We start from the raw sequence: 13,782 nt of genomic DNA on the forward strand, positions 1-13,782 counted from the left end.
ATAACTTTGCCGCTTATATAAACTACATCAACTCATCATAGAAGGATTTCCACGCCGATGACAATTTGTTGGCATCCCTATGATTGATACAGTTTGTATTCAACAGTGCCTTGTATCAATCATAGGGATGCCAATGGATTGTCATCGGCGTAAATTCTTATCAGTTGGGTTAAGTTATAGATCTACTCGTGATTCACATAATTGGGCGAGGGCAGCCAAATACCTAGCAGGCAGGCAGCTAACAGCCCAGAATCGGTCCTGGATAGAATTGGATGCGGTATATGTGTAGCATCCACTCGAGGTCCTAGGCTTCCACCAACTAAACCGGGTGAGGTTTGTTCTCTGTAAAGCGCATGCGCAAATTTGGCGTTTTGGATGCTAACAACACAGTGCTTCCATTCTGCCATTAATATTTGAATATACAATAGCAATCTTATTTATTTTTTCATGTGTAGTATAGAAATTTGTAATAAGATATGTGGTTATAATAAAATATTGTGCGATTATTTTCTTATAATTAAAATTAATATGTATTTATTTTTTAGAATATAGAAGGGAAGCGATGTATCCACCGCTTTCAATGATGGCATGCCATTGATGTTTTGTTCTCTAGGATTTGATGAATATATTAACATTCACTGTAAATGTATTTATTTTTAATATGATTTTTGTGTGCTTTTAATGCTTTTCTAGTGATATTACGACTTCAATATTTGTGGCGGACAGACGTAAAGTTGAATAAAATTACTTGAACTTGATTTTTATTTTTGCATATATTTTTTTGACAAATGAAGTATAATCGAGAACGACATAACGCAAGGTATACCTGTACCATACTTATTATATTGAATGTGATGTGTGCACTATCATTTGATACCATCTAGCATCGATGGTCATGCCATCTGAAATGTTTACAATTTTATCCTCAGGATATTTTATAATTTCCACGTTTTTTAAATTTTTCATTTATAAATATTTTTTTCTGTGTACAATATTTTTATTTTATTTCTATTAATTTTGCAATTATTAGTAATTGAGTGGTTATACCACAGTGATTGGCTATAATTGAGGCTTATTGCTGTCTCATGTTCTTTAGTTCTTTTTTCCAGTAAGCAGTTCATTTCACCCACATAGAATATACGGCTACTACAATTACATTTAATTTTATATATCATACATTCTTTCTTAAGATCATCTCTGCATCTTGTTATTGTTATTTTTAATTTTTTTACATACTTTTTGAGATATTTTATTAGTGAAGATGGGGCCAAACATACTTTATTTTGTGTAAAAGTATTATTGCATTTTTTAAATGTGATATTAATATATGGAAAGGAGTAATAACTTTTATATTGTTTATATTTAGTATTATATCTGTTATTTAAGTATTGTTAATGCGGTTTATGCCATTTAATTAATTTTAATGTTGGATAATCATTCAGTATAAATTTATCTAGATTTTTTAATTCTGATTTTCTATTTTTAATATTCGACATTCTGATGTGTGTTTTTTTTAATTCTATAATGTAAGCATTCTTTTTCATACTTTCTATGCTATATGAAATGTAATTAATTGTTTTATCTACATTGCATGATTTTTTGTATGTTAAAAAAGTAAATCTATTTAATTTGTTAATTAAAATTACAGTCGACCCCTTCCCCCTATAACGCGGTAGATATGTTCTACTTTATAAGAATTTTGCATTGTAGGAATCCTTAAATACATGAGCCAATGACAGCCTGGCACATGTGCAGTTTACAGACTACGGCTGTTTGAAAGGTTTTCTTTCACAAAATTAATTGATTCTAGACTAATTTGACTGAACATTTCCAAACCATGTATAATTTTTTCGGAATAATTTGTATAAACTATGCTGTAAAAAAAAATTGAAGGATTACTTACCGAGTATTCACCGTTCGACCACGCCATTGCTTAAGCTTGTTTTCGTTGCGGAGCAGCGCACCAAACGGCGGGTGCGTTTTCTGATAAGTTATTTTTCTGCGAAAAATTCGTTGAACTTTGGAGACATCATTAATAGAAATAATTTTTATGGTCCTTGAATAAGAAATGTTTTTTTCACAAGAAATGTATAAAATTGCAGTAATGTATTAGACTTACAGTACCTAATTTAGGCCTATATACTGTACAGAGGATAGTAAACTCAACTTACTTGCCTAAACTCTCTGTAGCAAGTAAGTATTAATAGTTTGGCTGCTCATTCACTATTGGTCCAGATTTGATCAATTCTGTCGTGACATGAGTCGGCGATGATGTTTCACCGCATTTTACGAGTCTCTTTTAGCGTTTTTGTATGAATATGGTTGCAATTTTTTTGTTGCGATATACGAAGCCGCATTATATAAACCTGCGTTATAGGGGGATTTACTGTATTTACTGTCAAACCCTTTAACTAACATTGAAGTGATTTATGTGATGCACTTACTGTTGAAACTTTATTTTAAATGTTGTCTGCCTGTGAAGATGATTTCATCCCCTTTCCTTTGCTCTCTCTCTTTTTTATCATCTTTTCCATTTCCAGGTCATAACTCTGAGTGGTATCTGGAGGATCCCCCTCTTTCATACACTAATGTCTAATGCCTGTGAAGAAGAAATCTAGAAAATCTTCATTAATTCCAGCAAAACAATTAGAAAATGTTTAAAGAAAACAATTAGAAAAACATTTTCTAATTAACCCTTTTATTATCATTTGCCACGCCCTCTTGTTTACCTGTATTTTCTAAAACAGCCAAGGGGAATATAGGTCAGACAGGTGATATTATTTAAAAATTCACCAAAAATCATGTTACATTTATTAAAATATCTGTAGTTTTAAATATGATATTCATAAATACATTTTAATAAAAAATTCAATAAAATAATATATCAGTTATGACATCTAACTGAAAATTTGTGACATTTTGTTAAAATTAACATTCTCCGGTTACATAGTTTGTTCTTGGTACTAAGCCAGAATGACTTGAAATATTGTTCTGTAAGATTTATGCATGTACAATTTTTTGTTTTAAAATTATCACAGATTATATAAATCCTTTGTTTGAAATCAAAACTTTATTCTGCTGTCAACTAATATAAGGAAGTAATATACTTTATTCACTTTATTTCAAACAAAAATATAAATTTTTTGAAATAAACATATAAACCAGTAGCAATACATTTACTATGTGCTGATATTTTAGATTAAATTAAAAAAAAATATATATATATAAAATGTCAGAACTGAAGGTCACAATTTGAATAATTATAATACATTGATTTATTATAACTGAACAAACTTATTTTAGTAATATTATTACATAAATATGCTAAAAATAAAATTAAAAATTATCGAAAGATATATAAATTAAGAAAAAAAAATTGCTAAATAAAAATTTTCGAATGAACAAAACACCACCTAGACAAAAATATGTGGAATAGATGGTAGACAACACACTACCGTCAAGTGTTGGCATCTGTTGTCAATAAATTTCAGAAAAATCGAATTTTAGCAGGGTAATGATGAATCGGTACTCTGGTCCATTGTCATAACAATAGGGAGGGTTGACAGATCGGTACCCTGGTCGTAAGGTTAATTTAGGGCAACTACTACACACTACTGAATGGTAAAATAAAATTTGACAAGAGTCATTTACTTTTGAGTTTGTATTATTGGAGAATACAGTTAACCACATTGTAATAGAAGTGCTCAAAATATCAACTTCAAAATGTCAAAATTTCTATGACTAATTTATTTAGCAGCAAATATGCTTCTTGTAATGTTATGTCAGGATTACAGTTACTGCCAATAGGGATCATGCAAAGTATATGTTTATGACTCTGCAGATGAGGTAGATGGCATTTAGGCAGACCTTCGGACATCACTGGCACATGTCATATGCCAAGTGGGTTTTATTTTTTCAGTGAGGTCATAGGCCAGATCTACCTGCTATTGATCCCAATATTTTGTTTAGCTAAATCCCTTAGCGCCTCACATCTAACAAGTAAACATTACACAGAGATATATGATAGCAGTGTTCATCACAACATTACAGATATTTCTTAGTTTTCTTTGTTTCAATGTGAGACTATTTTCAGTTTTAGAAGAAAACTTTCACACAGTTTTAGATTGAGAATTACAGTGAGTGACATTATATAAAGATGCAGCAGATGTTAATTCTTCTGCTTCTTAGATATTTGCAAAGTGATATAACAGTGTGCTAAATATATAATACCAGATAGAGTACTTTTGCTGCATGACTAACATTATTTTTTTAATTATAGATTTTCTCAAACCTCAGAAAGAAAGCAGAAGAAAAATTATCATTAGAGTTTTTGAGCAAACAATGTATGTAGTGCAGCCGATGATTACGAAATGCACAGAAATTTTTGTGAAACTGATGACTGATGCGAATAATGTTAGATAATACAAAGTTTACAAGAAGGAAAAAGCAGTTACATGGACATCAAGAATCAGGTAACACATTGTGCAATCTATTATTTTAGGCCAAAAATTTTTTTTGATAAGGCAAAACTTTTTATTTTTAAATATTTTTCATTTGTAATTTTGGATTTAATCAGATGTTTGGTCTTTTTAAGACATTGCTGTTTTATGTTCTTTATCCAATATTTTGCTTTTTGTTGTTTAACAGCAGAAGTGTTATTTTATTGGTACTGTTAATTTCTTTATAGTTTCATAGTATATGGACAATTAGATGCAATAAGACACAAAAACAGTGCATTTGATTTGAGGGCACTTGATTTTGATAATTTGTCTGACTGAAGTCTGGACTCCAAATTACCAGAATCTGCAACATAATCATAAAACTGAAAGCCAAACTGACAATGAGTTGGACAGAAACACGACTTAAAGCAGAGTTAAAAATTTTAAGTTTTCCATTATCATTTTGCACTTTTGTTGTAGTGCAACCAATAAAAACTCAAGGATTTGTGATGTGTAGTGATGTGCATTAGTCACGTGAAGTTTGATTGTTGTGATGGCAGAAAGTGTAGTGAAAAGGATGAAGAAACAAACGTTTTGCATTAATTATTAACCCTTTATAGCCTGAATTTTCATTTTTTGATAAAAAATTTATTTTTTCTTATTATATCATCAGAAGAGGTGTTTGTTCACAGATAAGTAAATTAAAAAAAATTAAAATGTATAATAACAATTTTTTAATTATGGGATTTAGAAGTCTTGTCAGGCTTTAGAGCTCATTGGGACTTACAAGTCCCTTTTTGTTAAATATCACATAAATTAAACATTTTTGTTTATATAAAGAATTTTTATTAGAAAATTTGGTAGATTTAATGCATAGTTATGTATTTGAGAATTTTTACAATATAATAAAATTAAAATTTTTAAAAAATAATGAAATGAAAAAGAAACCTGCAATTAAATTCATTGGTTTAATAATTTATGTTTGGTGAAAATCAAGAAAGCAATTTTTTTTTGATTTACACACAAGAAAACTTTACATAATGTGCATGTTGAATGTGGTCTTGATTCTGTATGCTTTGTAGCACAGTATTCACATCGGCCTCTTTTAGAAACAAATTCAGGCCAATGTCCTCCCTGATTTTGTAATCTAATATCATTGCTTACAGAAAATGCTATTTTTTTTCTTTTTGGTAATGAATCAGTTGTTTGATCTAACGATATTTGTTTTGGTTTTCCTCTACTTGAAAATGGTTTTTTTCCTTTTGTTAATAAACCCTGAGCTACTTGTCTTTTTGAATTGCAAAAATGAAACTTTTTCATTCAAATCAGTGAAAATTATATAAGCACTCACAAGAGCCATTTCTATAATTGCAAAAAACAATCTATGCCACTATTTTTTTGATTTTCTATTTCGATCATACAATGATCTTAACATGTCAGCTTTATCAACTCCTCCCATATGAGTATTGTAATTTCTGATAGCCAGTGGTGCTGGCACGTCTAGTTTTGTTCCCTCTTTCTGAGTGCGTTTTACGTTTACGACTTCTGTTCCGTGGTAATTGGACAATAAATGAACACTTCGATTGTCTTTCCATTTGAAATATATGATACCCTGATCAGATGTTCTGAAATCATACTTTCCTCTTTCTAAGTCCTTGTCATTTGCAAGTTTCGGAACTCCTGCTCAATTTGAACGTATAGTTCCACATGCATAAACACCCTGTGATTTTAAATATTCAAACAACTCTAGATATGTGAAATAATTATCCATTATAATTATAAAATTTCCATTATGAAGGGATGATGATAACTTTACTACAACACTTCCTCCAAGACCAAATTTTTTTTCCTAGAATCACTGTGTTTTTTTCCTTGGTAAATTATAAATTCATATATGTATCCTGACATATCAGCATGACACCAGAGTTTGTAACCTCTCTTCTCAGGTTTCATTGGATTGTATTGCTTCAGGGATGAACGGCCTTTGAATTTAACCATGCTTTCATCTATACTCTGAAATTGATCTGGTAGTTGGAATTTTTTGAAGTTTTCATTCATTACAGTGATCAGTGGTCGTATCTTATATAGTTTGTCCTTGTTATCTGAAGAAATGGATAAGTTATCATTTACGTGTAAGTTTGATAAAATTTGTTTATACCTTTCTCTTGTCATCACTTCTTGAACAATGGGAATGCATAAATCTATATCACTACACCAATAATGATGAGTTTGGGGTAAACGATGATATCCAAAAAGGAATTGCAGTCCTAGAAATCCATACATTTCTTCATCTCTAATTGTCTCAATATTTATTTGTTTTTGTTGGCTGTATAGATTGCTTTGAAATACAATATTGCTTATTGTACTTTCTCCTAAAACTGTCAGGAAAGCATTTGTTGGTGTAGTCTTCTTTTTAAAAAACTNCATTTTTAGAACCCAGCAATGAATTTAACAAAATAAGAATATTTTCAACCAGTTTCACTGACCCTTCAGTTAAAATAGAACAGAAAAATAGAACGTGAATACAAAAATTTAAAAACAACAACAAGAATTACAAAAAATAAATAAAGAAATAAAATAAAGTAAAAATAAACGAATAAATATCCGTTAATAAAATTTATTAAAATTAAGAGAATATATTACAACCATGGAATGCCAGCTAGCACCCATCAATTTTTAGAATCCTTACAGCAAAGAGTTAAAAGATTCATGTCCACTTCCTGGCACAACTGTTACATATGCACTTCTTCATGGTCTGCACTCCAAGAACACCAAGAATTTTCACATTTGCCAAGACTCACAAACTGGGAAACCAACTAAGTCTGGTGATTGAGAAATGTAATTTTTTATCATTCTTGATTGAGAAGCAGCTAGTGAAATTTCACAACTCTAAAGCTACTTATCATGTATTTTTCATTAATAACTCTCTACAGTTTATAGAATACCTTGGTACCATTTTGCTGGTAGACAATGAGTATATGACTGTCTTACACTCCAAATCAATGTATCGTCTATAAAAATACAAGTGTTTTGTGTGTGTGTTGGAAAACAGAAAAACTCTTTTCTGTTTTCCAACGTTGAAGATGCACGTAAACAACACAAACATACTGTATACTGGAACTTGTGCATCTTATATGTTATACATCATTTTTTTGAATTTGAAAACAAGGTATACTTACAAGGAGGCAGTGTGCCTATAGGCAGTCCCAATTTAGCAATACTTCGTGAACTAGTCGTGTGACAATTAGAAAACTAATCCTATCCGAATTCCAATACATCATCTTATACACAGGACATGTTGATATCTTTGTCTTGTGGCAGAAAAACCAAAGCTACAGAGGTTTTTAGTGCAGATCAATGATAATTCCTAACGGTTACTCTTACAATTGGACCAGAAAAGTGAAACGACAATAAATTTCTTGGACATTTCCTTCTTTTGTAAGTATGGCGAAATTTGGACAAATGTATACAGGAAATGATGTTTTCAATTACTTTTAATTCCATACAACTTGGTTGAGCCCTGGCACACCAAATCAAATTCACAGCCTTTAGACCTTTGATAAGAAGGGCATATACCTACCCATTGTACCTGTATTTGGGAAATTGTAATGGAGATAGATTATCTCTTAACTGTTTTGCTGTGCGATTTTTATCTGATAAAAAAAATAATACGGAAATTAATTGCAACCTTTCATACACCAAAACATCAACATGCATTGGTGAACCAGAAACAAAGGGTTGTCTTAAATTATATCATAGTTTTAAGGAGTGACCATAAGAATGCAACCAGGGCTAATAATGTAGTAGAGAGGTAGTATATTGACACAATTCAGCGGTCTTCAGAATTCTAAGAAATGGTAAGAAACTAGTGTTGTAACGAATAGTATATTCGGCCAGGAGTGTGGCTGAATAGCCGAATATTCGGCTTGATTAAAGCTTAGTTCACACTGGGCGAAAAGCGATTTTTATTCGCTTAGCGAAATTGACCCTACAACCAAAAGTGAAAAGCGGATTGCGAATTTTAAGCAGCCAATCATTTGCAAGCAAGTGAAACGTCATCTCGAAAAACAAAATGGCTGCTTCCGATATCTTGTTGTTAACCACGTTTGTTTATTTATTGAGAGAAAAAGATACTAAAAAAGAAAGCGATGTCGGGTGAAAGATATTTTAAAAGACTGAGAATTACATGGTTACCATGCTAATTTGGTGCGAGAGATGAGACTGAATGACAAAGAGAATTGTTTTAGGTAGGACTGTTTATACTAATTTTTATTCTCTTTAGTAAGAAAATATATGACTAACAAAAAATTTATTATAACACGTTTTAGGTGTTTTAGAATGACCAAAGAATTATTCGACGAATTGCTGTGTAGAGTAGGGCCATTGATACGTAAAAAAAGACACGAATTTTCGTAAGGCCATATCTCCTAGAGAATGTTTAGAAGTCACATTTAAGGTATGGCATTTTGAGTTTAATAAACGATATTTACTATTAATTGATTGAAATAAAACAAATTTGTGATTTTATATCGATAAGCAAGCAAGCATACGTGTCTCTAATATAGTTCTAGTTTGTTTAAAATTTATTTTTTGCCACCAACATAAGTTTAAAACATTTTTATCCATTGATTCAGAGAATAATTTTTACGATTAGATATAAGAAATTAAATAAGGAATCCGTAAAAAATAGTTCAAAAGTGGATTTAAATATAAAATTGATATTTAAAACTTATATGTTTATAGTTATATTTTAAATTAAACAAGACCTTTAATTCCGAGATCTCGTTTTATATCCATATTGAAAATTTATATAAAATGTATAGGCCTATATATATTTTTTTAAAATAAGGAAATATAATAATAGATTATAAATGCAAGTGATAAATGATTTGTTTGATAATTTTAGGTATTTAGCTAGTGGAGATTATCAAATTTCCCAAGCCTTTGCATTTCGAATGGGTAGATCAACTGTGTGCACTATCATTAAAGAAACTTGCGAAGCCATTTGGCATGTGTTGGCAAAAGAATATGTGCAGTTTCCAAGCAAAGAGGAATTTGCCAATCTTGCTATGGAATTTGAAGAACGATGGAATTTTCCTCATTGTGTTGGTGCCATAGATGGCAAACATGTACAAATGGTTTGCCCTCCAAATACAGGCTCTTTGTATTATAATTATAAAGGCAACTTTAGTAAAGTTCTCCTAGCTGTAAGTGATGCCAAATATAGATTTATATATGTTGATATAGGAGGATTTGGTGGAAGAAGTGATGGAGGTATATTTTCCCATTCAAGTCTTGGCAGATCACTGGAAACAGGAAAATTGGATTGGCCACAATCATCACCAATAAGTGGAATGCCTAGTAACCTACCATATTTTATGGTTGGTGACGAGGCATTTCCATTAAAAACGTATTTACTTCGACCATATCCTGGCAGACAATTAACAACGAAAAAAAGAATATTTAACTACAGACTTAGCCGAGCTAGACGTGTCATAGAAAATACATTTGGTATTCTTTCTGCACGTTGGAGGATTCTATGCAGATGCATTCAAGCTTCTCCAGAAACTGTAGATAGTATCATAAAAGCTTGTGTGTGTCTGCATAATTTTGTGATGACAAAAGAAAGCAAAGTTAANGCGGGAGTGTATTAAAAAATTAAAAAAACTTTCCAAAGTTTTATGGCAATTGTACTATGCCACAAACCTTCGCCAGAGTATATTAAACAACTTCCCAAAGTTTCACGGCAATCGGATAAACAGTGTGGTAATGCATGAAGGACATAGGACACACACACACACAGACATACATTCATTTTTATATATATAGATATATATATATATTTTTTTTTCAAATAAGGAAATATATTAATAGATTATAAATGCAAGTGATAAATGATTTGTTTGATAATTTTAGGTATTTAGCTAGTGGAGATTATCAAATTTTCCAAGCCTTTGCATTTCGAATGGGTAGATCAACTGTTTGCACTATCATTAAAGAAACTTGCAAAGCTATTTGGCATGTGTTGGCAAAAGAATATGTGAAGTTTCCAAGCAGAGTCCTAGGAATTTGCCAATCTTGCTATGGAATTTGAAGAACGATGGAATTTTCCTCATTGTGTTGGTGCCATAGATGGGAAACATGTACAAATGGTTTGCCCTCCAAATACAGGCTCTGTATATTATAATTATAAAGGCAACTTTAGTAAAGTTCTCCTAGCTGTAAGTGATGCCAAATATAGATTTATATATGTTGATATGGGTGGATTTGGTGGAAGAAGTGATGGAGATATATTTTCCCATTTAAGTCTTGGCAGATCACTGGAAACAGGAAAATTGGATTGGCCACAATCATCACCAATAAATGGAATGCCTAGTAACCTACCATATTTTATGGTTAGTGACGAGGCATTTCCATTAAAAACTTATTTACTTCGACCATATCCTGGCAGACAATTAACAACGAAAAAAAAGAATATTTAACTACAAACTTAGCCGAGCTACACGTGTCATAGAAAATACATTTGGTATTCTTTTTGCACGTTGGAGGATTCTATGCAGATGCATTCAAGCTTCTCCAGAAACTGTAGATAGTATCATAAAAGTTTGTGTGTGTTTGCATAATTTTGTGATGACAAAAGAAAGCAAGGTTAATTCAGACATGAAATGTTGTTGTCCCTCTCATTTTATTGATAAAGAGGCTGCTGATGGAACTATTATAGAAGGACAGTGGAGAAAGGAGATTGGAAGTGGATCATCATCTCTTCCTCAAAGACCATGTCAACAGCATAATTATTCGCAATGTGCAAGAGACATTAGAGAACAATTTGCTACTTATTTTCAAGAAAAGAATATTTTACCATGGCAATGAAATTATGTAAATCATATCGAATAACAAATGTATAATAAAATGTAAAAGTCAAAATAAAATATTTTTTAATGATAGAATGTTTTATTTGCAAAATTTTATTATGTACAACATGATTATGTATACAACAAATTATGTATAACATTACAAAAGAACATTCATAAATGTTCTTTTGTAATGTTATACATAATTTCCTCTATCTTAAAACGAGCCTCTGCTCGCTTTTGTGGACTCAGATTTCTTAATCTGTCAGCTAAACTGACACAATAATGGTATAGTTCATCTTCTTTTTGTTGACGGTTTACCATTGTCTCCGTCAGTTGGATTAGATTGTGCACATCATCTTGTTCCTTACTTTTTTTTCGACGCTTTGGCAATGTTGAGAATTCTGTAGATGATGATGATGATGTGCATGGTACATCTTTTGAAATATCCCTAAAAATTATAAATATATAAAATGAAATATATATATAGGCTATGCATAGTAGATGAAAAAATTAAACTACAAATAATAAAATTAAAACATAAATGTAGACTTAAGAATACAGGTTTAAACTAAAGGAAAAATATTTGATGTATGTAGAGCACTTAACATTATTATTAAATAACTTGAGATAAGGAATGATTAATTTACTAACAACATATAAACCATATATTAACTTTTGGATAGAACACAACAATATATTACATTGAAGGACTTTGAAAATTTGGACTTTCTGGATAAGACACCTGCACAGGACACATCTCTTCCATATCTTCACTTTGTAGGCCATCATTTAATGAAAGATTGCTACAAGTTCTAATAAAGTAAATAAAAAAATATATAAGTGAAGTTTTATCTAGATTATTTTTCAACTTTAAAAAAATTTGTTTTAAACTATGACTTTTTATTGTCTTGTATCATTATTCATTATAATATTTAATAATATATTTCTGTTACATACTGTGAAAATTGTTCATCCTGTCCATTGACTATATTCATTAGAAGGTGCATTTGAGGAAACCATTTCCACTTACAATTGTGGAGGTCATCCACACCAGCACCACTTCTAGTTTTTTCATCTATAATTTTTTTTTCTTTCCTGTAGGTATCTACAAGATTCTTCCATTTCTTCTTTACTTCTTCAACTTCAAAATAATAACAGAAAAACAAAATTCCATGTTAAAATATTTATAAATAATAATCAATTAAAATTAACAGCATTGTTTCTTAATAAAATACAATTAAACTCTTACAAGACATTCGTTCAATATACAGTGGTATTTTGCCATTCTGTACTTGAATGGGTATTTTTTGTTTTTAATGATTTATGTATGTTAGGTTTGTAAACTTGTGGTTAAATTTGTCTTAAATTCTACTTAAAAGGCTTTTATAAATGTATTCTTGGGGACTGCAGCTGATTAATTTAATTTACATCTAATAATTACAAAAAAACCACCCCTCAATGTTTCACAATCATATTTGTTATTAGTAACTATCAAGTGTTAAATATTTTTAAATGTTTTGGTATTTAAATCTATTGCTATCAAAATATTGCTTAAACTCTTTGGTTAATATTCAAGTTATGATATTTTTCTCATAACATTAACTATGAATTGAGTCATTTGCTAACTTTGCTAAGTTAAATAACTTAGCAAATTTTATATCTTTAAAACCCAAATAATCTTATTTAAATAAATGATTTAGGTTATTAATAAGAAATAATATACAAATGCACATTCAAATTTGATTGTTCATTTTATTCCAAATAGGCTTAACTACAAGTACAAACAAACTTTACTCACCTGTCAAATTAAGACGCTCTGCAATCAACTTCCTCCGATTTTCCTTCAAATCGACGTCTTTGTATCTCCGATCCATTTTTGTATATAAAAATGGAGCATCTTCCATTCCTTCTAAAAGTTGTTCTATATTTACTTTACACTGAGAAGAAGCTTGTGTCGCCATGTTGAAAACATCAAGAACCACGTGACAACTAGAGGGAATCTGATTGGTGGCGAAAATTTTTCGCTAGCGAAAAAGCTCGACAGTTCCGAACTTCAAAGCGATTTGCGAAATGGTAAAATTTGCCAGAAATGACGTCATGTCTGACGTGTTATTTTCTCTGTTTTTCGCTTTCGCTAGCGAATCACGTCGAGTGTGAACTAAGCTTAACACACGTACGAAAATTGGCACGCAAACCGCATTATGGCAAGGATCCTGCTCTCTATTTGCCTGCTGTCACTCCGCTTCGCCAATTGTGTTAATTCTTGGCAGTTGTAGCCGACAGACAAGAGTGTCATGGAAGTATGTGATAAATGATGATATCAAATAACCTACACTTGTAAATAACGGAAAAAGAACAGAGAAGGACCGCGAAGTGAAAACGTGAAAATAAATATGAAATCGAGTTGATAACATAATCGAATAAGTCGAGGCAGCTTATTGGCACAAAATTCGCACCGGTCAATGCCAAACAATTGTTGTCATAGACTT

General features: G+C 30.9%; 2 protein-coding genes and 2 pseudogenes across 2 annotated transcripts; 2 read left to right on the forward strand and 2 right to left on the reverse strand.

The window, feature by feature from the left end:
* Positions 1-5,104: 5,104 nt before the first annotated feature.
* On the reverse strand, positions 5,105-6,832 carry LOC111622425 (annotated as a pseudogene).
* A 2,478-nt stretch (positions 6,833-9,310) lies between these two features.
* On the forward strand, positions 9,311-10,093 carry LOC111622437 (protein ANTAGONIST OF LIKE HETEROCHROMATIN PROTEIN 1-like). The gene has a single exon (XM_023364813.1). The coding sequence runs from the start codon at positions 9,311-9,313 to the stop codon at positions 10,091-10,093; it is 783 nt and encodes a 260-aa protein (XP_023220581.1).
* Positions 10,094-10,354: 261 nt separating this feature from the next.
* On the forward strand, positions 10,355-11,316 carry LOC111622426 (annotated as a pseudogene).
* A 148-nt stretch (positions 11,317-11,464) lies between these two features.
* LOC111622438 lies at positions 11,465-12,779 on the reverse strand. Its single transcript, XM_023364814.1, has 3 exons — positions 12,251-12,779; positions 11,995-12,105; positions 11,465-11,741 (listed from the first exon to the last, which is right to left on the reverse strand). The coding sequence occupies exons 1-3, from the start codon at positions 12,298-12,300 to the stop codon at positions 11,465-11,467; spliced, it is 438 nt and encodes a 145-aa protein (XP_023220582.1). The 5' UTR covers positions 12,301-12,779.
* Between the last annotated feature and the right edge of the window lie 1,003 nt (positions 12,780-13,782).

Source organism: Centruroides sculpturatus, unplaced genomic scaffold (genome assembly GCF_000671375.1).
Source record: "Centruroides sculpturatus isolate CEXI.00-Female unplaced genomic scaffold, Cexi_2.0 scaffold195, whole genome shotgun sequence".
Classification (NCBI taxonomy): Eukaryota; Metazoa; Arthropoda; class Arachnida; order Scorpiones; family Buthidae; genus Centruroides; species Centruroides sculpturatus.

Coding starts and splice junctions, on each gene's coding strand:
- LOC111622438 (XM_023364814.1), bottom strand. CDS start 12,300: ATGCACCTTCTAATGAATATAGTCAATGGACAGGATGAACAATTTTCA. Junction 12,106..12,250: donor CAGGATGAACAATTTTCACA/GTATGTAACAGA, acceptor TTACTTTATTAG/AACTTGTAGCAATCTTTCAT. Junction 11,742..11,994: donor AATTTTCAAAGTCCTTCAAT/GTAATATATTGT, acceptor TATAATTTTTAG/GGATATTTCAAAAGATGTAC.